Source organism: Phoenix dactylifera, chromosome 5, assembly GCF_009389715.1.
Source record: "Phoenix dactylifera cultivar Barhee BC4 chromosome 5, palm_55x_up_171113_PBpolish2nd_filt_p, whole genome shotgun sequence".
Taxonomy (NCBI): Eukaryota; Viridiplantae; Streptophyta; class Magnoliopsida; order Arecales; family Arecaceae; genus Phoenix; species Phoenix dactylifera.
This window is the reverse complement of record NC_052396.1, coordinates 558,739-584,366: the sequence shown is the minus strand read 5'-3', so window position 1 is coordinate 584,366 and position 25,628 is coordinate 558,739. Positions and strand designations below refer to the sequence as shown.

At 36.9% G+C, this 25,628-nt stretch overlaps 3 protein-coding genes across 7 annotated transcripts; 2 read left to right on the top strand and 1 right to left on the bottom strand.

The window, feature by feature from the left end:
* Positions 1-430: 430 nt before the first annotated feature.
* LOC120110782 lies at positions 431-4,902 on the bottom strand. 2 transcript variants are annotated; one of them, XR_005511893.1, is made up of 5 exons: positions 4,696-4,902; positions 3,850-3,963; positions 1,382-1,461; positions 1,127-1,250; positions 431-705 (listed from the first exon to the last, which is right to left on the bottom strand). XR_005511893.1 is itself a non-coding variant. In XM_039126365.1 (4 exons), the coding sequence occupies exons 1-4, from the start codon at positions 4,746-4,748 to the stop codon at positions 634-636; spliced, it is 363 nt and encodes a 120-aa protein (XP_038982293.1). In that variant the 5' UTR covers positions 4,749-4,902; the 3' UTR covers positions 431-633. The 2 variants fall into 2 exon arrangements, 1 of the variants encoding a protein (XP_038982293.1); XM_039126365.1 differs by lacking the exon at positions 1,382-1,461.
* Positions 4,903-5,000: 98 nt separating this feature from the next.
* On the top strand, positions 5,001-10,161 carry LOC103713081 (protein NRT1/ PTR FAMILY 8.3-like). Its single transcript, XM_017844274.3, has 5 exons — positions 5,001-5,166; positions 6,760-6,865; positions 7,767-7,984; positions 8,499-9,058; positions 9,125-10,161. The coding sequence occupies exons 1-5, from the start codon at positions 5,107-5,109 to the stop codon at positions 9,915-9,917; spliced, it is 1,737 nt and encodes a 578-aa protein (XP_017699763.2). The 5' UTR covers positions 5,001-5,106; the 3' UTR covers positions 9,918-10,161.
* Positions 10,162-11,592: 1,431 nt separating this feature from the next.
* On the top strand, positions 11,593-24,524 carry LOC103713025 (ADP-ribosylation factor-like). Of its 4 annotated transcripts, XM_039126364.1 has the most exons (9): positions 11,594-11,845; positions 14,625-14,699; positions 15,597-15,687; positions 18,793-18,891; positions 19,256-19,371; positions 20,066-20,125; positions 20,220-20,285; positions 23,921-24,124; positions 24,214-24,524. In XM_039126364.1, exons 3-8 carry the CDS (start codon positions 15,603-15,605, stop codon positions 24,113-24,115), a joined length of 621 nt encoding a protein of 206 aa, XP_038982292.1. In that variant the 5' UTR covers positions 11,594-11,845; positions 14,625-14,699; positions 15,597-15,602; the 3' UTR covers positions 24,116-24,124; positions 24,214-24,524. The 4 variants fall into 4 exon arrangements, with proteins under 4 accessions (XP_008798002.2, XP_038982292.1, XP_038982291.1 ...); XM_039126363.1 differs by lacking the exon at positions 14,625-14,699; XM_017844279.3 differs by lacking the exon at positions 18,793-18,891 and having other exon boundaries at positions 11,598-11,845.
* Positions 24,525-25,628: the final 1,104 nt, after the last annotated feature.

Sequence of the window (25,628 nt, the reverse complement as noted above, 5' to 3'; positions counted from 1 at the left end):
AGCGTAGGACATGCTGGATTTTGCTGTTGGGCCGGCGAGAAGGGAAGACGAAATGTTCCCGGGAGCCATCCGGTCATCACCATGTGGAATGAACCCTGAATCTGTCCTCACCAACTGTAAGCAAGAACTCCTCAGAACTTGAGATCCACAACATCTTTTCTTCTCCATAAGTTCCAGTTACTTTCTAATATATCTAATTTAGCAATAAATCTGCATCTTATGTTTCTGGTGCTAGATTCAATCATGAAACTCCATACCAAACTTACCACAATCTATCTTCATCATCCTAATAGAATAGATCTTGATGATACCTGGATGGAAGCTCCAGCTTAACAATTTCCTGCAGGAACTGTGAGTTATCGGTGAGACAATGTCATTTAGCATGTTATTTACTTCCAATACCAAGCGAGAGAGAGCACACTTTCTGCCATTAAAGAAGGTAATCAAGAAATCTCTGCAATTTCACCAAAACAAATTCTCCTTGTCGACCTTTGGATATCAGTAAGGTAGTGTTGTATGAAAAAACAGCAGAGCAGACACTGTTACACATGAGAACAATAAGGGGGACCCAATAAATGGGACATCCGGTTTCTGCATGGATCTAACAGATACAGACCCAAAACAATCTCCACGTCATGCCTCAGTAGGAGGTCTTAGCCTCATCACCTTTCGGATCCTGTCCTTGTCTGTGTTCTCCAGCATCCCCTGGACAACACCAAACAAAATGGAGAAAAAAAGAGTTAGAACAAACATGCATGTAAAAGCTGAAACGCACTTGAAATAAGATGCATGATTTTTTCCCAAAGATGCATGTTTCTACCGAAAGAACGAGTAGAAAACTCAGTGATCAATAAAGTTTCGTTTGTTTCATTAATTAACGAGTTTCATTATTTGATTAAACCAGATTTAAAAGGATTTTGCCAGAAGTTTGATAGACAGCTGAAATGAATATGACATAAAAGGTCAGCTACACACTTGAAAGCAAAGTTATGGCTATTGGCATCTTGAAATCGAAAATGTTGCAAGAGTGTGTGTGCATGATTGATAAAATGATTGATAAGATGGGGGAAAGATGTGTTGTTAGATCAGCAGTTTGAAAGATAAAATGATTGATAAGTTGCCATACTGTCCAAACAATTTCATCGAGACACAGGCATATCTTTCCATATTTGTCGAGGAACAGGCGCTCAGTTGGAAGTTTTCCGCAAACATCCTTCACCGTTGATGTGATTACAAAGGCACTTCTGCCACTTGAACACAATCAAATACAAGGAAGAACATAAACATCAGTTCACACTGCAGAGGTTTCTCCTTTTTTTTTTAAGTCAACTCCGAAGAGATTGATTGCATTTCATAAAGCAACCAAAGTCCAAACACTCACAAGCAAGCTCATCATACTCATCCTTGCCCACAACATAAATGCAGACATCTCCAAGCACGGTGTATACAATAGACACAGACCTGAAAGTTGAAAAAGATAACACTATGGTGGTAAAATGTATAAAATTAAGCAGGCTCTGTTATGCAGTCCAGTAAATCCTATAAACTAGCAGCCATGCTCCTGCCAAGCGTGCCTGATATGAGACAAATCATCAAGGCTGGAAAGCAAAACTTCTAAATTAACGAAATAACTTGCCACTATCAGAAAATACAATCTATTCGGAAGATGCAGGAATAATTAACAAATTAAGAGTTTTAGTCCTGTCCTGCAGAAGAGTCCACCAGTTTCAGTTTTTAGACAGCATGTGATGAGTCAATATCCCTGTGCCAGTCTCCCCCCTCCCCCCCCCCCCCCCCCTCTCCCAACAACACACACACAGAGGACAAAGGTTCATAGCAGAAGGAGAAGCCCAATCAAATGACATACAATATACCCAATCAAACAACACAAAACGTAATTAATCAAATGACATATAAACTGATATCCTTCAATATTAATGTGACAACTCAACCCCAAGATAAGGCAGCTTTTAAAGAAATAATAAATTTCAAGTTATGTTATGACTTTAAGACAATCACTGTGTTCATGAAAAGAAACCCAAGTGAAAAATTAGATAGCTATAGAAAACCCAGTCAAACAACATACAACATACTCAAACAAACAACATACAATATGATATCCTTCAATATTAACGTGACAATTCAACCCCATTATAAGGCAGCTTTTTTTTTTTTTTTTTTGCTATGGCAGGTTCATCATACATTGCGTGTACGAATACACCCAATAAAATCGAAAAATACTAGCTCACGGAGTGCCCGAGGCAGCTCCTCTTCTCCTGACCACAAGGTATACCATAAGGCACCTTTTAGATAAATAAAAAATTTCAAGTTATGTTATCATTCTAAGAAAATCATCACATTTCATGAAAAGAAACTCAAGTGAAAAATTAGAAAGCTATACATACTATATATGATTGGCATTTTATCCCTGGTAAGAAAAGGGTCTACTTCCCCCCCCCCCCCCCAACCAAGACAGAATCTACATCTTTCAAATATAACATAAAGAGCCACATATACTGGCCATGATACATTGGCCTTAATATGAGGTGTTAAATGCACATATGAAACGAATATATATAAAACAACTAAAAATGATCCATGATACTATGATTAGCTCACGTAAACACTAGACAATTAAACAAGAAAATAAGCATCGGAGTTTAAACTAATCAATTCTTAGTTTTTTGGTCATGAGTAATCCTAATGTTCAGAGGAAATCGAAATGCTCACACATGCCGATCAATGATAAGACAGGCCAAATTTACTAATCAGAACATCAGAAGCTTAAATTCTACCTCAGTTCCCATTCCACCTTCCACATCCAGAATTCATTCATGCTCCAGCACATCTTTGAGGGTATTTCATATGCCACCTACCCTATCCCTCCCGCTCACTCCACCCATTGAGCAACATAAAGAACTAGCCTCCATAAATACGTTTCAATGTTAACATGAATACTTAAAACTTATGCCAAGGCCTCCATAAATACGTTTCAATGTTAACATGAATACTTAAAACTTATGCCAAGGCAGTCTTTGAAGGCGAATCCATTTCTATACTTCAAATTAGCTTATTGAAAATAAAAAGGTCTCTCCCACAATATGTTTTGCATTTGAGACAATTGCTGCATCAAATAACAAGATTGCATGATATATTAGGTAGTTATTAATAATGCATATAGCTTAATCCCTTCAAAGCCATCTTCAGCATATTTCTTTTATTCTTTCTTTGTTTGCGAGAAATTTCCAAACGAACAATTTCAACCAAATCTGTCAATTTCTTATTTAACTATGTTCAACTCTATGTATTCCTCTATCCGTAGAGTACATTGAATATACAGAAATGGCTCGATCTCTGATATAATTTTCAGAATTGACCTGCCCATTAGCAGTCTACACTGTACTCCCATAATAAGGCAAGAAAGCAAAAAATTGCAAAGAGAAGTAAATGGGAAAGGGAAAAAAGAAAATCTCAGATATTTAAAACATAACAAGATAGAGTCGCATGTATGCACTATGTTACTCTTTGTGTCAGGTGTTAGATCCTCCATTCAGAAGAAGAGATTTTACGGACTAGGCAACACATGCACATGTAACAACTGGAAAATGAAGCAGCGGTCAAATGAGCTGAGGTAGCAGACAAAACAATGAAGGATGCCAACAGCTACGGGACTTCAACCGAATCAATTCTTAGGTTTTCTCTTCACAATCAATCTCAATTTTCCAAGAGAATTGGACTTGTTAATACATGCCCTTCAAAGATACACCAGAGCCATAGAAGAATTTATTAGAATACCTGTATGCTACATGACTCAAAATCTTAAAGTTTTTGAAGGGGGATTTTACATACTTGTGTGAAGCAACAAAAAGCTCCTCATTTGTAGCTCCTTTAAGATTATCAGCTCCTAATTTCACTAGGAAAGACCGCCAATGCAGTCGCTCCTCCGCAGGCACTCCATGAAAACTGCAATCCAGTAAAACCAATAGGCTATTAGTACTTCCGATCTCTGTCATGTGATGATGCCTATGGAAAACATAAAAATAAAAATGTTTCCAGTTGTAGCTACCATTTTGCTAACCAAAAGGTTAGTCCGGCAGTCTTTCAAGACAAAACAACCACAATCTAGAAGGGATGCCACTTCGAGGTGTACCGCAGCAATAAAAACTCGGAGCACAGACTCGCCGTTTTCAAGTAAGATGTTTGAAGCCAAATCTATGAAAGTCGCTTTCAGGCCAATAGAATAATTTCTTTGATTCCATTAGCAGATATACGTGTATGTGTACTCAATTGCGTGATTTTTGACCTTTATATCTTTAATTCGGCTACAACCCTAGTGAAGTCTTCTAGAGATGGACTCTCAACCGATCTACACAGGTGAATACCCATAGATCACGAGAGGATTGACGTTGCACCAAAAAAAAAAAAAAACTTTTCTGCAAGATTTTCCTCGGCTTCCATTAAATATCGTAAAGATCGGGCTTCAAATTAGATTGATTCCCTACTGCACGTATTAAATTCAGCCAAGAATTCATTTGCATCTACTCACCACTCACGAGCTAGAGAAAAAATCGCAACGAAATCAAAAAATTTAAGCATAGTCCGGAACCCTAGGGCACGGGTCGATTCGCCAAAAGGGAGAGGAAATGGAGAGACAATTAGGGGAGCCGGGATTGGAGGGGGAGTCGAGGAGAGTACCGCTCGATCAGGATGTTGCCGTCGGTGTTGGCGAAGAGCACGGCCAGTATCATCTCTCCACGTCCGTCTCCGCCTTCCGCACTACCAACCGCGATCGCCGCCGAAGGAAACGCCTTTACCGATCTCTCCCACCGGTGCCTAATCTCACGTGCATCGCACCTGCCAGCGCGAGAGAGTCAACAGAGCGGAGTCCCCAGTCAAATGCCGACTTTAGAAGATAGTCACATCGTCGCCGTTAAGAGGCATCCACTCCGACTCACCTAACCCGCTCCCACGTGGAGCAAATCTCTTGGGAGCGAAAGCTCGAAAGCGTGCCACGTGGAGGTAGCGGGCTCAGCGAGTGACACGTGTACTCCGACGCAGAGATAAGAGCCAAAGGGTTCGGACCTCAAGAACTAGATCTCCTCGGATATGGAGGATGAGAATTTATCAGATGGAGGAAGAGAAGTCACAGCGCCATTGGTATATCAGGTCAAGAAAGTCCTCTAAATCTCTTGAAATTGTCGTTCTTTAAATTCTATTTTTCAAATGGACTCCAAGTTTATTGCTAATGATTGGAATCCTTTTATTTTAGTATAATATCCTGCGCAAGATGTATTTTCATTTTTAAGTGTTAAGATCCTAGCTAAAAATTGATCACTGAATAGTTAGAGACGCCGCGAGCAAAGATCATATAGCCTAGTTGATTTCAAGTTAAACTAGCTATGATCCTCTTTAGATCATTTTGTAATATTTCAGTGTGAAATTTATTTTGGGTTCTACTTCTATCTAAAAACTCAAACTCTTCGATGAACGGGCTCAAAAATACGCAAGAATTCGATCCAAAAATATATAAACACTATAAAAATTTTAAGTTTTTTTCCATAAATATCCTTCTAAATATCTAATTTTGTATGAATATTCTTGAAAAATTGATATTTACATATATATCTTTTTAAAACACTTATTTTGCTATTCTGCTCTTTTTTTTTAATCTTTGCAAACATACTACACTGCTAAAAACTTAATGATTTCAAATTAAAATGATTAAAATATTCTTACTGGATAAATATGCAAAAAAAAATATATTTATGAGATGATTACAAGGACAAAAAAATAATTTGAAATTTTTATTTTATTTTTAATTAAAATAAATATGATTTTTATTAACAGCATTAGAAAAATCATTATGTTAGGAATATTTGTGCAAAAACAGTATTTTATAAGAGTATAAAAATAAATATAAGTTTTAAGAAAATATTCACATAAATTTAAATTTTTATTAGGATATTCATGGCAGAAAAAAAAATTAACCTATCCCATGTGAGACTGAAACAGCTTATATAATTAATGGGCATCTTCTAGAGCCAAACTGCAAACCTGTTCTCAGCTTGCGGATAATAGTTTTGTTTGCTTGTTTGTTGAGGAACTTAAAAAAGAAAAAGATTGCTCGAGTCCAAGAAAGCAGTAGCTAGCATTTGTTTTGCTAAAACAGAAGGAAAAAAAAGGGCGAAAAAATGTAAGTGGATGGATTACCATGGCTCAACCACTATTCCTTTTGACGCGGCTCTAAAGATTTGCTCCATCGTGGTTCCTTCTTCTGAATTCAGCAAGTTCCAAGTGAGGGAAAGTGACTTGAAAAGGGGAAGTTCTTTGAGGTCATTCTGGAGGTAATATATATGAGTCCCGAGTGAGGTAAAGTGGCTTGTTAAGTAGACTTTAATAGTGTGTACTTCATCACTAGTATGTCAAATATTTGAAACATCAGTGACCATCATTTGGAACATGTCATTGTTGCTATCCATGCTGGATTTGCTGCACCTGTGCCTTGAGGTTATTTTGAGCTGCATCGCCTGTTCTTGGTTTAGCTTTTGTCTCTTTCTTCACTTTAATGCACTTTAACTGAGGGGATATAGGAATTTGTTGAGGTGTTCAAGGGACAATTGCAGCAAATCCAGCTTAGAGAGCAGCATTTGTGAAATCAAGTAACCTGCACCCCATTGGGAAAACAATGCCTTCAGTCCTCTCATGGTCTTATTGGCCATGCTGTGCTGGAAATTATGATGTTCTTTGCTGCTTTCTCAGGAAGCTTTGAACAGACAATTCAATGATGATATAACATTCGAAGGTCGAGGAAGATCCATTTCATGCTGCAAAAGCTTTGATTGGCGAGCACCTGGAATTATATTAGGTAACATATTTTCAAAAATTGGCATTTCTATAGCATAATTATTTCATTTGACAGGATAATGTAGAATATAGTCTAAGATTTTCTTCAAAAGGTCCTGATATTAAGATTTCAAGTACCCCTGACCTCCCAACTTACTATGCCACCAATATCCAGAAATTAGTTAGGACAGGAAAATGAAGTCAATTAGTCACCAAGAAATTGACTTAGTAATGACACTTAGCATGCAGAATGGAACTGAAGTATCCGAATTCTTAAAAGGGGGAGACATTTGACATGCCAAAGAACAGCAATTTAAAAATAAGCCAGTCCAAAGCTAAAAAAAGCTCCCATGATTGTTTGTTACATTGGTTGCTGGCGATCTATACTATGCTTATCTGCATTCTAACAAGAGAGAAAAAGAAAGAAAACAAAAAAAGATATGGATGAATGAAGTTAATGGTTAAGGAGGACTAATTGTGAGCATAATATGGGATAATCCTTTCTGCTTTAGGTTAAGGTTGGGGATTAGACCACATCTAATCCATTCTTCTCTCCCTCTTTCTTTTGTAACCTTTGTCTGCCTTTGAATAAATCAGGTGGCTTTGCCTCCTTTTCCTTCAAAATAAGAAATGATTAAAATTAGGAGAAAAAAAGTCCTTGTGGATGGTACTTCAGTCTGCCATTTGGCACTCCTTTCTTCAGATCGCATTTTGCGTATAGATTTTGGGTTCAAAAGTATTACAAACTCTTTGGAGATGCAGGCTGCTGTTGGTCATCAATAAGAGCAGGCACCAATCCTTGCAGTCAAATTGACATTTTCTCTGATACAGATAACTGGCTGTGTCTGGCCTGTTGCAGAGCTATATAAATTTCAGCTTTGGTATTCTCTTTATCAATGAAGCAGGTTTCTCTCGACTTGCAGGCTTCCAGTGCCTAGAAAGCCTTGGTTTCTATGGCATCACAACCAATTTGACAACATATCTTAGCAGCGTCCTTCGTGAAAGCAATGCCTTGATTGCGACTAGAATCACTACTTGGTCTGGAACTAGCTACTTTACCCCGTTCCTGGGAGCACTTATAGCTGATTCATACTGGGGACGTCGCAGGATGATCGTCTCCTCCTCTTTAATATATCTTTGTGTAAGTCTTTTCCATTGTGACTTATTTTCACCTCTTAAGTTTTCCTTTACAGTAATGTAGTATAGTGTAGAATAGTAGATAAGTAATACATGATCTACGATTTTCAGATTATTTATCGACTTAATCTATCACCGCAGATTAACTTCTTGTATTTGGCTGGTTAATGTTTTGGACTAATTATGAAACGATGTGTTGTACTAAATTCTAGTCTTCCTCTAAGCATGAAATGCAGTCTAGTATTCTGTTCAGCTGCAATCTCTTGGAATGTGCATCATGTTTCTTAGAATGCTAACATGGTCTCCGTAGTCCTCGACGCTTGTTAGTATCTGAACTATTGTTCTGCAGTCGCTTAAAAATTAGCCTTTACTTAGTCTTCAGTGCTAATTGTTAATATCTGAACTAGACTTTCATTGCCCTGCAAACTTTATGAAAATGACTACAGTTTGCCTCTTAGTAATAAAATCATTAAGAATGCCATCTTATCTCTTATTCCTGTAAGCTTTTCTTGTGACAGGGAATGGTAGTTATCACACTTTCAGCCTCCCTTCGACCATTGAAGCCTCCTCCATGCGAGGGAAATTCATGTCCCTCAGCTACCCTAGTGCAAAAGATTGCCTTCTACTCTGGCTTATATCTCATAGCCTTTGGCAGTGGTGGAGTTAAGTCATCCCTGCTTCCCCTGGGTGCAGATCAGTTTGATGATGAGAACCCAGCGGAGAGAATGAAGCAAGGTTCTTTCTTCAATTGGTTCTACTTCTGCATAAATGTCGGTGCCCTTACTTCTAGCACACTGATAGTATGGATACAAGAGAACGTGGGATGGGCTGTTGGATATGGCATTGCTTCTCTTTGCATGGCTTCAGCCACAGTATGCTTTCTGCTTGCAGTGCCTATTTTCAGGGTGAGGGAACCCCAAGCCAGCCCATTAAAGAGAGTTTTTCAGGTGCTTGTTGCTTGCTTGCACAAGGCCAACCTCAGATCCCCTGCAGACAGCAGTTGCTTGTATGAGGTGGTGCAAGACAACGACTTCAACATCCAAAGGACAAGGAAATTAGCACATACTAAGCAGTTCAGGTAACTTCAGTGCTCTCATTCTTATTAGCTTGTTCTTGTACAGATCTCTTTGTCCATGCCTTGCAGATTCTTGGACAAAGCTGCAACCATGTCGGATTTAGATTGCAAGGAAGGCAGTGTTTACAGTCCTTGGAGATTATGTACCGTCACCCAAGTGGAGGAGTTGAAGATATTTCTAAGGTTATTTCCAATATGGGTGGCTAGCATTGTGTATTCGATCGCATATGCCCAAATGTACACCACATTTGTCGAACAAGGGAGGGCAATGAATACTAAGATTGGATGCTTCTCCATCCCTCCTGCTTCTCTCTTTGCCTGTGAAGTACTAAGCGTCATGCTATGGGTATTAATCTACGACATGCTGATTGCTAAGATAGCAAGAAGTTATTTAGGTGGGGGGCATGGACTCACTCAGCTGCAGAGAATGGGAATTGGCTACTTCCTGATAATCCTAGCCATGGCAGCTGCTGCACTTGTGGAGATGAAGAGATTGAAGGGCACACAAGACCCAAAGCCCATTAGCATATTGTGGCAGCTTCCTCAGTATGCCATTGTGGGTGGCTCTGAGGTGTTCTGTTACATTGGACAGCTCGAATTATTCTATGATCAGAGTCCTGACACCATGTCTACTGCTGTTTCATTGCTCTCAATCTCATTAGGCAATTACTTGAGTTCGGTCGTCGTCGCATTCGTCGCGGCAGTGACAACCGCCGGAGGTAGGCCGGGGTGGATACCGGATGATTCGGACGAGGGCCATCTTGATTATTTCCTCTGGTTGATGGCAGGACTCTCTGTATTTAATTTTATTGCGTATCTTGCTTGTGCAAGGAGATTTACACTAAAGAGAACAGTCTTGTGAATGCTGAAAAATAGATTCACAGTATTATCTACTCTTGGCTGGATATGTTGGACTGAAAGGTGACATAAAAAGAGCAAAAGTATGATGGCAGATAAAGAGTAACTACTATTAATGTAGAAATATGATGGGCGAGATAAGCTTACCCTTTTGCAGCTTAAATGTAGTCGGGGAACATGGCATGTTCTTAATGCAGAGAGTGACAGATCAGAGTTTCTCTTGATTTGCTTGACGAGAGAGGACCTATGAATTCCATGAAAGCTTCCAATATTGAGGCATATATACCAATTCAAAAATTATAAAGTATCTTGGTTACATGAAAGAGAGAACTTCTTTCGCTTGATCATTTAGTAGACCATCCGAAACCCACCATTCGAGTGGTCTTGAAACCTGAACAAAATTTAAACAATTAACAATCTCAAATATTTACGCCAATGGTGCCGCGTTCTTACACAGTACCATGTTCTTTATCTACTTTGTTGTTTTCAAATGTTGTTGGCCGCATCCACACCCGTAGAATATGAGCCGCCGTTGTACCAAAAAAAATAAATAATCAACCTATAAATGCTAGAATTATAAAACAACTCCATCATGCACTTATATTGACATCGAATAAACAAACACCGGATTAATGGTACATGGGGCTCATCTAAAGCTAAAACATACCTAATTAGTGAGAAGTTTTTGTTGGAAGTGAGTAGCATTTGAAGACGTATTCATCCACCGATGGAACATTGCAAACATCACCATTTGGTTCGGTGCTCGGCATCGATCGCATTGCCATGCAAAGTATATAATTTACTTGGATCTAGTTTGATTAAGAAACCAATCTTGATCTCTGGCCATAAAAGCTTCATCCCTTCAACTCATGAGTTGGCTGAGGGCCAATCTGGTGCTTTTTCTTTTTTTTAAAATAAAAATAAGAAATACAAAAGCTAATGCAAAAAATATATTTGGGGTTTCACCCTTTTTCTTCCCATCCCTTTGTGCCGCCTAATCTTGCCCCTAGCTTCATTACCCCTACCTAACCACACCGGCTCCCCAAGCCTTGCCGATCATCTCTTTCCCTCATCTCCTATCTCCATTTTTTTTCCTCGCCGCTTCTTTGACTACCTCTCTGTCTAATATCGAGCTATTCTTTATTCTTGGCCATGTCATCGGCCTCATCCCGCTTCCTTATTCTTGGCTTCCGTTGTTAAAAAAAATCTAAATACATTTTCTATTATCAAAAATTAAAAAATAAAAAAAAATTAAAATTAAAAATTTTATTTTATTTTTTTAAACAAAACGACGACAATGCAAACGCAACCTAAATTGGTACTCATCCAAAGCAAGTCCTAGCCAAAGAAACTTCCATAAGAGCAAGCGATGGTGCTACACTGAATGAGTAAATGAATGACGCAGAGTGAATCAAAGAGCTACCCAAAACTGAGCATCCTTTTATGTCTTCTTTAAGACTCACTAAATTCTCGTTAAACCCCACGAAGATTCAGATTAGTTAATTTCCAGAGCTAGAAAGTCTCAGTCACCTTGTCAAGAAAATTTCCACAAATGAAATCAATGCGGACAGCCGTGCAACATTTTTCTGACCGTCCATTTTCGTATCGAGATAAACGAACGGTCGAGATGTTTTTATACAGAATCCCTGTATGTAAGATATTCACACAGGAGTAGCGACTGGCTGTATGGGAGGTAGAATTGGAGCCTCTGAGAGGAGAAAGCGAGACATTCCATTTCTTTCTTTTCCTCCACGAAGCCTTGCGGGGTCTCTCGGTCTTCAAATTTTTCCAGGAAAATTTTGAAGGGTTTGGAGGATTTGAGCTATAGATCGAGGAGAGGGAGAAGGAAAAGATTGAGAGAGATAGGGATCGGCCATGGGACAGGCCTTTCGGAAGCTCTTCGATGCCTTCTTCGGCAACAAAGAAATGAGGGTCAGTCTTTCGTTCTTTTTCTTCTAATCTCTTGATTCTTTCCATGCTTGGTTGATTCATCTAAGATTTCTTTGAATTCCATCCATTGTCGCTAGCCGTTATTGAGATTTGTTCTTTTTTTGGATTTTCTTTCTTGATTTTGTTGTGTAATTGGATCAGTGGCTTGTGGCTTGACGATTTGGAACGCGAACTAGGTCTAGGTTTAGATTTGAGCATGCGGTTCTGGGATCATGAGAGATACAAATTGTCTTTGAGAATTCTGAGGTGAGGTGAGGGATTTCTTTTGTATAGAGGGGATCGTTCGCGGGCATCTTGTTTTGTGTTTTTCTCTGAACTGATCAGAGTTTCAGAGGTGTCTTCAGAAAATTGCTGTTCTAGTATATATGTTTCAATTCGGCTACATGATGTATTTCTAGTGTTCTTGGTCCTTGGCATGGTAGTGATCGTCACTAGTTGCCAAGAAATTGCTTTTAACTCTTTCTCTTCTTGCTTAAGATATTCCTTGTTCCTCTCCGGTCAATAGTTTGTATATTCAAAACCATCATCATAAGTTACAAACACCTTCCATTGCATCTGGTGGCATGGTAAATCCTATTTGTCCTCCATTGGTTATGGATGAATCTTTATGACTTAATGAAAATGTTATGAAACATGTTTCGATTAATCTAGTCTTTTGGGGCTGCTAATAAAATGTTGTAAAAATTCTTATTTAGTCTGTTTTAATGATAGGAAACCATGTAAATACTTATCAAAACATTCAGAGACAGAAACTGTAGCATCGGAACTTTTTATAAGGTTTGAACTGGGGATTTTAGCTGATTGCCTCAACTATTTGCTGACCAAACAAAAGTTAGGAGGATGATAGTGACAATGGAAAAAAGTGTCAAAGATGGGTTTCAATGGGGTTCTTGAATGTGAAATCCCACCACTTGAGCTGTCCTGTCACCCTCTAATCTTGTTTCTGAAGTAATGTTTGCCATATCTAGAGAGATATTATTCCCTGCTGGTTGGTTTGAAAATTTTAAAGTAGATATGTATAGATTTAACTAAGAGCATGTATAGATAAGACCTAGAATTTCAGCTAGCATAATAAGATGCGAATCGGGAAGATCTTTTGTATGAGAGTTGGATAGGACTTGGGAGGCTAAGAATTCTAAAGACCCATAGATTAGGAAGAAACAAAAACTGGAGGATATGAACGTCTAAAGATGAATTATGAAGATATTGAATTAGGTCTAGGTGGCTTCAAAGAAACAGCGATCATAAGCTTGGTTGGGAAGATCAAGCTGGATTTGGTACATGACTGTTTTGGAGGGTGTTATCGGTCATACATAGTCAAGCTGAAAGTTTTCTGGTTTAATACAGGGCTGGTTAGTGAATAAAGAAGACACAAGTTATACCATATGGAGATGACTCGATAAAGATATGGCCTTTGTATTTAAAGAGAATTCTAACATTTCTTTTGGTTCTTGCTATGGTTGATGAATCAAATGATTCATAGAGCAAGGTTGAATATGACAACAGGATAGTCATAAATTTTCAATTAGGAAAATGACTAAATTTTCATAGATCTTACTACTGTAGGCTTCACTTTTAAATAGGAAAATTAAAGTTGATGGGAGTACTCTAAATAAAAGCACTAAAGATTCATCTGATTTCAGTGAGGTGGCATTTAGATTTGCTTTGCTATCTGCATTAATTCTTTTGGGCCAAAATGAAATGCATCTTTTTTTTTTTTTTACAGGTATTACACTATTTGTTTCAACCAACTTAAGTCACATTCCTGTATGTTAAAAGGTAAAGGTGGGGCCTGAACGTTTCAAATTCAGTTTATTGTTGGAGCACTAGGGTGTTGTAGGAACCATGGAGTAGTAGGTAATCTAGCGAGAAGTCAGTGGTATCACAAATAACCTAGCGAAAAATCTTGAATTCTAAAGGATAAGCTCATAATTGGAGGTATTGCTTAAAGATAATATTCACGAGGAATTTATGTAGATCGTATGTCATAGTTGTGACATTTATATAAGAGGAAGCAACTAGGATTTCAAGGAGATGCTCCAGGATTTTAAATTATAGTACGTGTGGTGTTGTTGGGCACATTTTCGACACGACACATTTCCTGGGAGGCTCTTATCGTCAATTTGGGTTGAGCTTTAGGCTTGTGGGGTTTTAAAGTCACACCTATAATGTGTAGATTGAAAGTGGGGAATAAACATGAATCTGTGCTCTTTTATAAGGTTATATCTGGCACAATTTTGTCCAATCTGTTCTTGGAACATTGGAATTTCTTTAATTCTGTTAGTTAGGTTTACCCAGATTTTCAATAGATTCCTCCTTTCTTTCTCAACCTTCAATCTCATGTATTAGGACATTAGTATGTTGTATAAGATGGTAGAACCAACGTCCTAACTTTGGAAAAGTTTTGAGTTTGGTACATTTTATTTTGCTGGTAAACCTGTTATGTTTTCTTCATTCCTCATCATGTTGTAACTTGTGTGATTTTAAATATCTATTCATGGCTTTAAGTTTGGGTTTCTTTGTAGCTGACATGGAAAGATTGTTATAAAGGAGCAAGAAGTTTGTCATTTGAGATGTTAAAAAGCATATGTTTCTTGCCCTGTTCAATGTGCAATGTAAATCAGAATAATAAACCTTCAAGAGTGACCAACTTACTACTGATGATCACTTGATTCTTGACCCAAACTCATTCTATGTTGTTTTGAAAATTAATTGATTCTCAATTTTAACTTTAAGTTAACTGTTTCTGTTCACTCATCAGAGGTAGCGTGTGGCAGATGCTTTGGCTAATCAGTCTACCTGCAACTCTAATTGCTGATCTAGCATTGTCACTCAAGTAACTCATCAGATTTTTTCCTCTTGATCATGCCTCAAATTTATGAAAGATGTAAATTTTATGCTCATTTATAACAAATCTTATGGATGATACATGAATTAGCATTCAAACCTGTCTAATTATACTGGACATTATTTTTGTAATCTAAATGTTTCTTAAATATCTGATCTTACATTTCATTTTTCTGTCCCTTGGTTTTATTCAAGGTCTTAAAAACCGCGGTGCGGGACTATAATGGTCAGAAATTGATATGGCATGTACTGTGCTAGGCCCTATCACCCGTGGTTTACAATACAGGGTTGATTCGGGCCAGTAGGGGTGCTATGTAATGGTTACATACCATCTTTTTATAATTTTTGCTTGTATTTTTTGTTCTTTCTTTGTTATTATAGCCTGGCATATACTTAGTTGCAAACCTTAATCCTTGCTTAATTGTACTTACGTTCTGTCGTAGTCTGTCAAATTAATATTATTTTCAACTTTAATATCCTTGTTTTTCATAAGCCAGGGAGTTATGCCTTTTGAATTTCAGATTGTGTAGTTTTTAATTCTCTGTCTCAGTGAATTTTGGTATGAAAATTTTTCCTTGTCATATCATGTATTACATAAATACATGCATGTACTGATTTTGTTTTTGGGACTTACATTGAATAACAAAATGAGAAGCGAGTTTCAAGTTATATTTTATGCACATTTATCACTTCTCATATCTGATGATGCCTAAATCTTGATGCTCAACTTTTCTTGCTTTTGTAGATAGGATCTAAAAACAAATTTCTTTTCTTGCCATAAATTTTGTTATTTAAAATTTAATAAAGTGCACTATGTATTAATTTAATAAAGTGAATTATGTACTTTTCATTTTGTTTATTATGTTTCTGAAATAATATGCGTTAGGTTGTGATGCTGGGACTGGATGCAGCGGGTAAAACTACTATTTTGTACAAGTTGCACATTGGAGAAGTTTTATCAACAGTTCCAACAATTGGTATGCATTTTGAATGATAACATGAACCTTCTATGCAGATTCTCTTATCTAGTTCAGTGATCATAAAATAAGTGAATGAAATTAGTTGGCAGAATGTTATTTTTTGGCATTTATGACATTTTCTTCTAAGAACTTTTAACTTAATGAAAAGAAAGTTTAGACTTCTTAGTCGTAGGAAGGTATATTATAAGTTCAAAGTAATTTATACAAACTAAGAAGAATCGTTATCTTCTTTTGAGGTGATTAGGGGGCTACATATCTAGAAAAATAAGTAAACTATAAAGGATAATAGAAAGGGAATATAAAGCTAAAATAGGAAAATCAACTGATTAAACTTAACAGTTAATTTGAATGTGTCTAAATCCAGGGTCTTATTTCTCTTGCATCACAGTTCATAAAGAATTAATTTTGACAGACCTCATGATGTGATGACTAGATCTGTATGTTGGATGGTTAAGAAAAGTTTTTTTTTTTTTAGGGCCGGGTTGGGGAATATCTTCTTGAAATTGGCATTCCCAGTCTTATAGCATGTTGTCCACAAGGATTAGCTATCGTGCTTGTATTAGTTAGGGGCTGATATTGTCATGCTATAGATATGCCAGAAAACACAGGAAAAAACCTATGTTTTTGGCATTTCATTTTCTTTTAGTTTGACTCCATATTGAGATGTACATGTTTTGAACATATGAGTAACAATTCAGACTTAGCATTCTTATCCCCTAAGTAATTTAGTTACATAGATAATTGTGAACAAACACAGTCTAAAATTATCTCACCTTTTCCAAAGAGATCAAACCTACAAACAAACAGGAATTAGCAGAATATAGGGTTGAGAAATTCAAAATATAGTCAAGCAGCACAAATTTTAAATAAACACCTATTTACTTATATATTAGTTTTAATGAGAAAAATCAGAATATAGGGTTGAGAAATTCAAAATATAGTCAAGCAGTACAAATTTTAAATAAACACCTATTTACTTATATATTAGTTTTAGTGAGAAAAATTAAATTTTTATCTACTATTTATAATGTGTAAGCCTTAGCATCCGACCATGGTGACTGTGGATGTCCATAACTGTGGCAGCAGATATCTAATCATGTGCTTGCATGTGCCTTGAGACAATCAAATGCACACTTCTCCTCTCCTTTATAGGCACCTCCATCGTTGTAATTATACCTTCTATTCACTTTTTACTCTCTTGGGTAGAGAAATGGAGGAATGCACCTGCTAACAGTTTTAGTGTGATTGTCAAGTCATTATGATAATAAAAGATTTGCAATTAGTTAAAGTTCACAACCATCCATGCTACTTTCTCATGCACATTGTACTTGTAGGGAATGTGGAGATATTCCACCATATATTTTGCTAATCACCTACCTGTGTCATCAATGTTGACTTGTATCATTTTACATCACTCTGATACAAGTTGCTGCCCATTAATATGGGTCTATACATGATAGACACCTATTTATAATTTCAGCAATCTCATTTCATTGTTCTATATAAATGAAGGTTGAATCATGGCCAGCTATCATGTATGAGAAGAAACAAGGAAAACCTAGGATTTGCAATAATCTTCTCAAGTTTCAATTTTACAACATCTAGGGCCTTTTCATAGCCTTATGGCTGGTAATTATGATCCTTTATTTTCCTATTATGTATAAGTATATAATATGGACCATTTTTTTAAAATAATATTGTTACATTGATTTATGAGTCATCACTTAATATTAAGAAACACTAACAAAACAAATCCCTAAAATCACTAGCCCCCTTGCTTTTATAAAGTAGGCTTTATGATTATGATTGCATATGGGGTTTCTTTGTATCCTAACTGTTAGTATGATCAAGTATCCTAGTAGAGATAGAGTATCTCTTCCTTTTTCTTTTTCTTTTTTGAAAAAGGAATCATTGTAGGGATGCACAACCTTTAAATTAAATTTAAGAGATAAAGAAACCAGATTGATAAAAGCCAGCTGCACAATGGCCAATCACTTTTTTAATACTTATCTTCTTTCCACCAATTTGACCTCTTACATGTTTGCACAAGCTCACGATTGACTTCCTGGAAATAAGTGGTTGTTTTTAAGAGATTGGTAGTAAAAATTTCCTCACATAAGTGTTGATTAGTTTGCACGAGCTTCTGGACCAATCTACTTCCTTCAACATCATTCTTAGAGAGTTAATCCAACTGTACTTTTTCAAATCCAAAGGGTTTACGGCAAAACAATAGTCAAACCTAGAGGTAGAGTTGTTGGATGGCAGTATCTGTGTAGCGACTAACCAGTTTGGAGTACAATAAATGATTCGATCTCCCAATTCGAGCCCTCTTCAATCCCAAATCTGGAAAGTAGTGGGCACCTAGAAAATTTGGTGCCAATGTTAGGCAGAAACTATTAAGCAGCTCCCTTATCACATTAAAGGTTCCCCAAGCACATGAATGGGAACCAGTTTGAATTACATTTAAAGGGTAGGCTAGAGTGTCTTTCAACAGCTTTAATGCTGGCTCATATATGCACTGTCTCATTTTGTAGGACAATGCCTAAAGAACCAATAGAAGGGATGGTGTACCTAAACTGGTATTCCAACTGAATAAATGGTTAACCTTATCCTGGAAGCATATATGCAGATTGCTTCAGTGTCAATGTTGATCTCCGCTTTGTGTGTATAGACTAAAGAGGTCTTTTTCTATGGTTTTCTTCTCATTATCAGTTGACCTTCTGTCAGTTTTGCTGTACTTATTTCTCAAAACAAATCTTCTATTTAAGTATATTTGTTTCTGGTAAACCCATGAATTGCTGGTGTTCATCGATTTATTTACGGGGTAGTAAGTTAACCAGTTGTACTACATCCAAGTAATTTCCTGTTCCTCTCCTCTAAACTTAATTCTTTATGCAGAGAACATTTTAGAGGATGTCTTACATTTTGATTTTTAAAGACTCTTAGTTTGCACTATAATTGGAGTGAGTTGGCAATATCCTTTCAAAATCTTGTAGAAACATGGACTTATTATGCTTCTGTTAAAAATTCCCAAGCACATGAAATTTCTTCCTGCTCCAGTCTCCCACCTTATGGTCACTTCATTTTTACTTTTATTGGCAGGTGAACATCTCGGAGATGCTTTCGATCTAGAATCTCTGAATTACTGCAAACTAATTTATGTTTTTAAGCATAATGCAGCTTTAGTCACAGCATTTTCATGTACGGACCAGAAAAGAGGCTTTGAGATGTGCATTTGTTAACTTCGGTTAATGTAGTATGAGGAAAATGTGACCATTGTGGGCCCAATTCTCTTTAATACCTATTTCTTTTTGTTCTTTATAACTTTTTCGATCAAGATAATAGCAACCGTTTTACTATGTAATATATGGAAATGAGCCTTTCATCTATCTATTTCTTTGATTGTTATGTAGTGATGAAATCATATGGTTCTTAATGAGTCATTAAACTTAATTCATTACAACTGTATTGTGCTTAGAAGTTTCTTTTATGACTGCTTTCAGACTCTGGTTTATAGACTTCAAGGTGGACTTCTGGCTTATTCTTTTGTCTTCTTGTTATGTAGGTTTCAATGTAGAGAAAGTTCAGTATAAAAATGTGATGTTTACAGTGTGGGATGTTGGTGGGCAAGAGAAACTGAGGCCATTGTGGAGGCATTACTTTAACAATACCGATGGTCTGGTAAATAATCACTAGTTGTATCTCACAGATGGATTATAATTGCCGTTTCTCCTCTACTACTTCTGGATACTTCAATTTGGCATTCAAAATTCTGGAAATCTTCCTTCCTGAAAGAATTTTGTATCTTCAATTAGAATCCTTTTGGCAGAAACTTTACAAGAATATTAGTAAACTAAGATAGAAAAACTAAGATACATTCTTGAAAATGAAGTCCTCTGCATCATGTAAAATCTAGGCCCATGTGAGAGTAACTGTATAGGTTGGTGACCAGTCACCTTTCAGAATATGTGTTACATGAAGGTTGTCATTGTTACCAAAGCTGGAATATATTATTAGCCCTGGTTGGTTGCCCTTGTTTTTCTCTTACACCAGTGGAAGTTGCTGAATAAAGGCTAATAGAGAGAGATAGAGATAGATAGATAGAGAGAGAGAGAGAGAGATGGGAAGGAGGGGAGAATATCAATCTCCCAAATTTCATGTTATTGAAATACTAAGATCCATCTAAAAGGTGATACTTGGTATCTCAATATCTTGTCATTTCAGGATGAGAGCCTCCATTCACTCTGATTCAGCCTTTTCTCTTCAGCCTTTCCCACCTTTATGGGGGATATTACGTAGATATGGTGCTTGTGCAATTAAGCAGGTCCCTCTGTTGACAAATAATGAAATTTCCTGTTCATTTTCTTCCTTGCAGATTTATGTAGTTGATTCCTTGGACAGAGAAAGAATTGGGAAAGCCAAAGCAGAGTTTCAGGTTTTATTCTTAGTTTATGAGCATTTATTGCTGCACAAAGAAATTTCTCTTTGCTTGTTTTATGTAGGTTACAACTTCATATTTTTTTTATCAGGCCATCATCAACGATCCCTTCATGCTTAACAGTGTCATATTGGTCTTTGCAAACAAACAGGACATGGTAAGTTAAACTGGCAACTCAACAAATCACAAGAACATGCTGCTTATATAAAATAAAATTCCATGCATTTGCCATGCCATCCTAATATCTAACATTTCATGCTACTTTCGTAACACTTCAAGGGCTTACCCTTTTATTTCTTTTTTCCTTCTTTGGAAGATTGGCCTTGCATTCTGCCCATGTTTCCTTCGTAATTCATTAGCATTGCGAGGGATTGAATGGAACTTGCTCAAATTTTGTTGCTCAGTTGATGTGTGCGACAATTTTACTTCATGCAATCATTAAGTGAGAAGATTCTCCAAAATCTAGACCAAATAATTTTGAATCAAGATGGTGGGTTCTGCTCCAAAAAAATTTAGAGAAGGGCTTGTTTGAAGTGGTAAATATAAAAAGTATGCAGGTTGATGTGTTGTAGGTAAACATGCAATATATCACGGTGCCCTACAAATCTTTTTCCTAAGACTAAGCTTTGTGGGTCCATATTTATCGTCTTTCCTACCGTAGATAAATGCATTGGTACATGGTAATCTAAGGTCCTTTCCCCCCGGTCTTCTCCACGTTTGTTAGTCTTCTCATGACCATACCAGTCTGTTGTTGGTACAACAAGTAGGTTTTGACTCATGTATTAAATTCTTTGACCTTCACAATATTGCCTAATTTGCTTGACCTTTCTAGTACAAGCACCTTAATGATGTGATCTTTTCTATGCTTATCTTACTTACGCACAGCTTCCATGTCGCCTAAAGCTCTGACCTAATACATTTCATATGTGGCATGACCTGTAAATATTGGCCTTAGTTTGTACATTCCTTGATCAACTAAACCTTGCCATCATGCATGCAATTGGCAATATTCTGTATGCACATCTCCACTTTGTTCTTCTCCCTCTATTTTCTATGCAAATGTCATAATCTATCTGTTTTTTATTTTGCATCTCCTTGCTGTCAATTTTAGTTTGGCTTCATATGTATGTGTTCACATTTGTCTTGTGATCCTTACATGTTTTCTTTTTGGTTGGGGTTGGGGTTGGGGTTTGGGAGTGTCTACTTGATTTTTAGGGCTTTATCTAAAGTTTATTTGCTTGCTGTAATTCTAATTCAGTCAATCAGCACCACCACATTTGCAACATCATTGTTTAGTTCATCTGTTAGTAGCACAAAGAGACGAGGGCTTGAGGTTGACCCAAGAATGAACTGACACAATTTAGAACCCTTGTATTTTATTTTTTTCTTTAACAACAAAACGTTCACTGCTACATCATAGATATTTTTAGTTTCTTATGATTGTCTCTCAGCATGCCTTTCAAAGTTCACACTAAATTACCTAGTGGTGCTTAGGCTTTTCCAAAGTAGCTACCTGATTCCTGAATGAGGTTTAAGCCTCTCTTTTTCACATATGATATGTAATTCTAGATCTGGAGAGAAGATTTTAAGGTGAACTTTTACTCATTGCTTTAATCAGTCTTGTTTAGTGAAAATGTGGAATCTGTGATGTGGAAGGCCCAAATTCACAATCCTTAAATGTATTTTGGCCTGGCGCGGATTTCAGATCTTGATGAAGAAAAAGGAATAGTCCTTCTAGTTTTAGTTTTCCTTTAGATGAAGTTATGGTAAAGAAATTTTGATTCACTGATGAATTCTTAACCTGAGAAGTGCAGGTTTTTTATTTTCATGCAGAAAATATCAAAGAATAGTCCTTAAGTTTTCATCTCTGGCCAAAAATCTGCCTTTTGATAAAGTTTAATACAAAGAAACCTTGGTTCACTGAATGGCCTGCATCAATACTTTTGACTAACTAGCCTTTTCATCTAGGAGTATTCATGTATGGTCTCCATCTCTCTCCTCTTGCTTTCTTTTCCCAAGTTGTTGTGGAACTACTACATACAAGAACTTGCTTACCAAATCAGAGAAAACTCCAAAATACTGTATCCATAAGATGGGCACAGGATGCTCCTATAGAAACCTAGAGAGATTAAAAGTTAATTTATCTACCATTAAATTTGAATAGATTCTAATGGAACCATTGAACCTGCTCTCATATCTATTCCCCATTAGTCAGTAGATCTGCAATCCAATTCCATGTGGCTAATAGGTCTGAAATCTGCTGTCTTGTTATGACTGCAGTCCCAGCAAGTTATTAAATCCACTGGTGCCCAGAGTTAGTACTCTGTCTCCCATCTGCTCTCAAAGCTTAGAATCCTAGTGTGAGGTAGGAGGGGAAGCGGGATTGAGATTCATTCGAGAGATAGATGAAGGTCTTTATATAAGTTTAATGGAGCATATGGGAGAGAGTTGGAACATGGCTTGAAACAGGTGTGACATCATAACTTGTTTATTCATGCCACAGCTTTTTAAGGATCATTTGTTTATTGTCATCTTTCTGCCTCTTACTATGTTGCTCTTTCTATTGTCAAAAATTGATTTCCAGCTTATAAAGTATGCTTTTTGTTTCATCATGGTTTGTTTTTCCTTGGACCATGCTTGGAGGTAAAGGTGATCGCTTCTACTGCATTCCTTTTTGTAAATCTGTCATCTAGGAAGAATGTTGTCATTGGTTATTGGAGCATGGTTTTACGTATCGACTCTTACCAGCCGGTATGGGAAGTACCGTATTGACCTGACCTGGTAGCCCCCATAAGAACACATGGTACAGGACCTGCACCAGTGCTGTTTCTACCCCAACGCTGCACCATGTGTGAGTATTGGGGGTACCGATTGACCTGCATTGATAAGTTACGGCTATGAGGTCCAGTACCGAGACATCAAATGTTGCATTGGAGCATGATCACTTCCAACTTCTTTAATCTATCATTGATTTAGGAGACTTGGCCATGGGCCTTCATTGAAAAATCCTTCTTTCCATGTATCTTGATGTGGTTTTACAAGAATGAGCTAGTTTGGGAGCAGTTAGCTCCGAAATTTGGCTGGAAGCAGATGCATATGATACGCATGTGTCAGAAATTCATAATATGCTTAATAGATAGGTAAAAGGTTTTGGCGAAGAATTTTTTTTTTATTCTTTAAATAATACTTATAATATCTTATATTCCAAAGGGGTCCATATAAAAATGAAGCACAATATGTGCTAGTTAATAACTAATTTTAATGAGATAAATTGTGAATACAGCTTTTGTTTTAAGTAAAAAAATTGCTCAACTACCAAAATAAAAAAGTTAAAAAATGCTTAAAAGTGTATAATTGGGTGCAAGGCAGCTTGTTGAGCAGGTGTGACAGTTAAGGTGAAGGTTCTGGCAAAAAAGATCAATCCCCTTCAAATATTGAAGATTAATTTTATTTAGTCGCATCATCAGATTTGCAATTTGTTTGAGTTGCCTCAAGTTTCATTTGGGTCCTTTGTAAGATCTCTCTTTCGGTGCTTTACGGGCTCCAGACATTTTGTTGTATTGTTTTCCATACTGTAGTAGATTACTTATTGTATATTACAGAAATTGTAGTAGTTTACAATTTGTTCTTCTCCATTTTATTAATGAACTTCATTGTCAAAATTTAAGCATCTTCTCTTTTATTTTCACTTGTCTATGAGCATCATCGCTCAAAGGAATAGAAAGGGTGTATAATTGTGTTCCATGGTCTTATCAGTTCTCAGATCTGATGCATAAATATTCTTTCATGCAGAGAGGTGCAATGACCCCGATGGAAGTGTGTGAGGGGCTTGGCCTATATGATCTGAGGAACCGGATATGGCATATCCAAGGGACTTGTGCTCTTAGAGGTGATGGCCTCTATGAGGGTTTGGATTGGCTGGCCAGTACTTTGAAGGAACTGCAAGGTTCAGGCCGGGCCACCTCTGTTGGCACGTCATCATTCTGAACCCGAAAGGTTTTTGCCTTATAACGTCTAAGATTTTTCTTTTTCAAGGCTCTCTTCTTTCTTCAACTTCATTGTTAATAGTCTCTTTCATTTTTCAGGTTTCCGGTTAATGGGGCCTCAGACCCACGAATTGCTGGAGTTTATTTAGTTATATTGCAAACATTCACATCACAATCTGTATTCTCGGCAAGATCTGATGACTCCACATTGTTTTAACGGCTGTTAATATTCAGTAATCTCTTGCTGCCAGCTTAAAACATTCACTTCTGGGGAGACATAACTTCATGTAAATACTGTGTCTGGTGGGATACATAGCTTGGGATTTTTCCCTGCCCGTTTGTTGAGTATACGGATATATATAAAAAAGTTGCCGTATTTTGGGCAGAAGCCTGGATTTACGTGCCATGAGTGAAAGGTATTACTGCATTTTCTTTTTTGGCCTCGTCAGTTATCAGCAAAGAGCACACCTGATAACATGGTATATGATGCATGTGCTAACTGCTAAGCCCCTGGAGTTTTTATGTTACAGACCCACTTTCTAAAAATCTAAATGTGGTCCGCCAAGTCAACATTCTATTCCAATCCGTTTTCTGGCTTTCTTTTATATGTAGACACCAGTTTTTCCTCACCTTATAAACCATTCAAATGTAGCGATCCTTAGGCCACACCCAACTAATCAAACGAGAAAGGAGGCCATATGGCGTAACTGATAGCTACCAGGGACGGCCTAATACATTTGGGGGCCTTAGGCGAACTCATTAGAAGGAGTCTTTTTTATTATTATTTAAATAATAATTTTTTTAAATAAGTATAAAAATATTTTAAAATTTTTATTTAAAAATAATTTGTCTAGCTTTTTGAGAAACAAAATTACTAATTAAACTTTTATACTCATCCATAAAAATACTATCTATTGCTAATTCTTAAGTTGAATTTGATGTAGTGTTATGTTTGTTTGTAACAACAAATCTATCTAGAGCTCCTTTTTGAGATTGAATGAGTTTATCGATTTTTCTTTTTTTTTTTGAGTTTTTCATACCCACAGTCATATTTTCTATTAGACATTTTAATTTATAAATAATATTATCAAACTAAGCAATTAAAAAAACACCACAAACAAATCAAAATATAAAAAAGTTAAAAATGATAAAACTTAATTGTGTCAAGAAAAACAAATTCGGGTTCCGACAAGTAGTGCCGAACTTAATTGTCGAGAAGAGGTGAAATAGTGCCGAACTGGACGACGAGAAGAGACTGAATAGCGCCGAACTGCTGAAGTCACAACCAATCTACAATTGGACCAAAAAATAACCAATTCTAAATTAATTACTTAACTAAATAAAAATTAATTGGACCAAAAATTAATTAATAAACTAGGTAACTAACTCACCTGTCGGTCCTGCCTCACTGTCGGTGCCTGGGAATGGGATCAGTGGGAACTGGCCAACTGGGAACTTGGGAAGTGGGAGTGGGACTGTGGCATGTGGGAACCGAGTCAACCGACCCGTGACCG

Coding starts and splice junctions, on each gene's coding strand:
- LOC103713025 (XM_039126363.1), top strand. CDS start 11,789: ATGGGACAGGCCTTTCGGAAGCTCTTCGATGCCTTCTTCGGCAACAAA. Junction 15,688..18,792: donor ATCAACAGTTCCAACAATTG/GTATGCATTTTG, acceptor TTTTATTGGCAG/GTGAACATCTCGGAGATGCT. Junction 18,892..19,255: donor TTTAGTCACAGCATTTTCAT/GTACGGACCAGA, acceptor CTTGTTATGTAG/GTTTCAATGTAGAGAAAGTT.
- LOC103713081 (XM_017844274.3), top strand. CDS start 5,107: ATGGAGGATGAGAATTTATCAGATGGAGGAAGAGAAGTCACAGCGCCA. Junction 5,167..6,759: donor CAGCGCCATTGGTATATCAG/GTCAAGAAAGTC, acceptor CTGCTTTCTCAG/GAAGCTTTGAACAGACAATT. Junction 7,985..8,498: donor CCTCTTTAATATATCTTTGT/GTAAGTCTTTTC, acceptor TTCTTGTGACAG/GGAATGGTAGTTATCACACT.
- LOC120110782 (XM_039126365.1), bottom strand. CDS start 4,748: ATGATACTGGCCGTGCTCTTCGCCAACACCGACGGCAACATCCTGATC. Junction 3,964..4,695: donor GGCAACATCCTGATCGAGCG/GTACTCTCCTCG, acceptor ACTGGATTGCAG/TTTTCATGGAGTGCCTGCGG. Junction 1,251..3,849: donor CTTTTTGTTGCTTCACACAA/GTATGTAAAATC, acceptor ATTGTGTTCAAG/TGGCAGAAGTGCCTTTGTAA.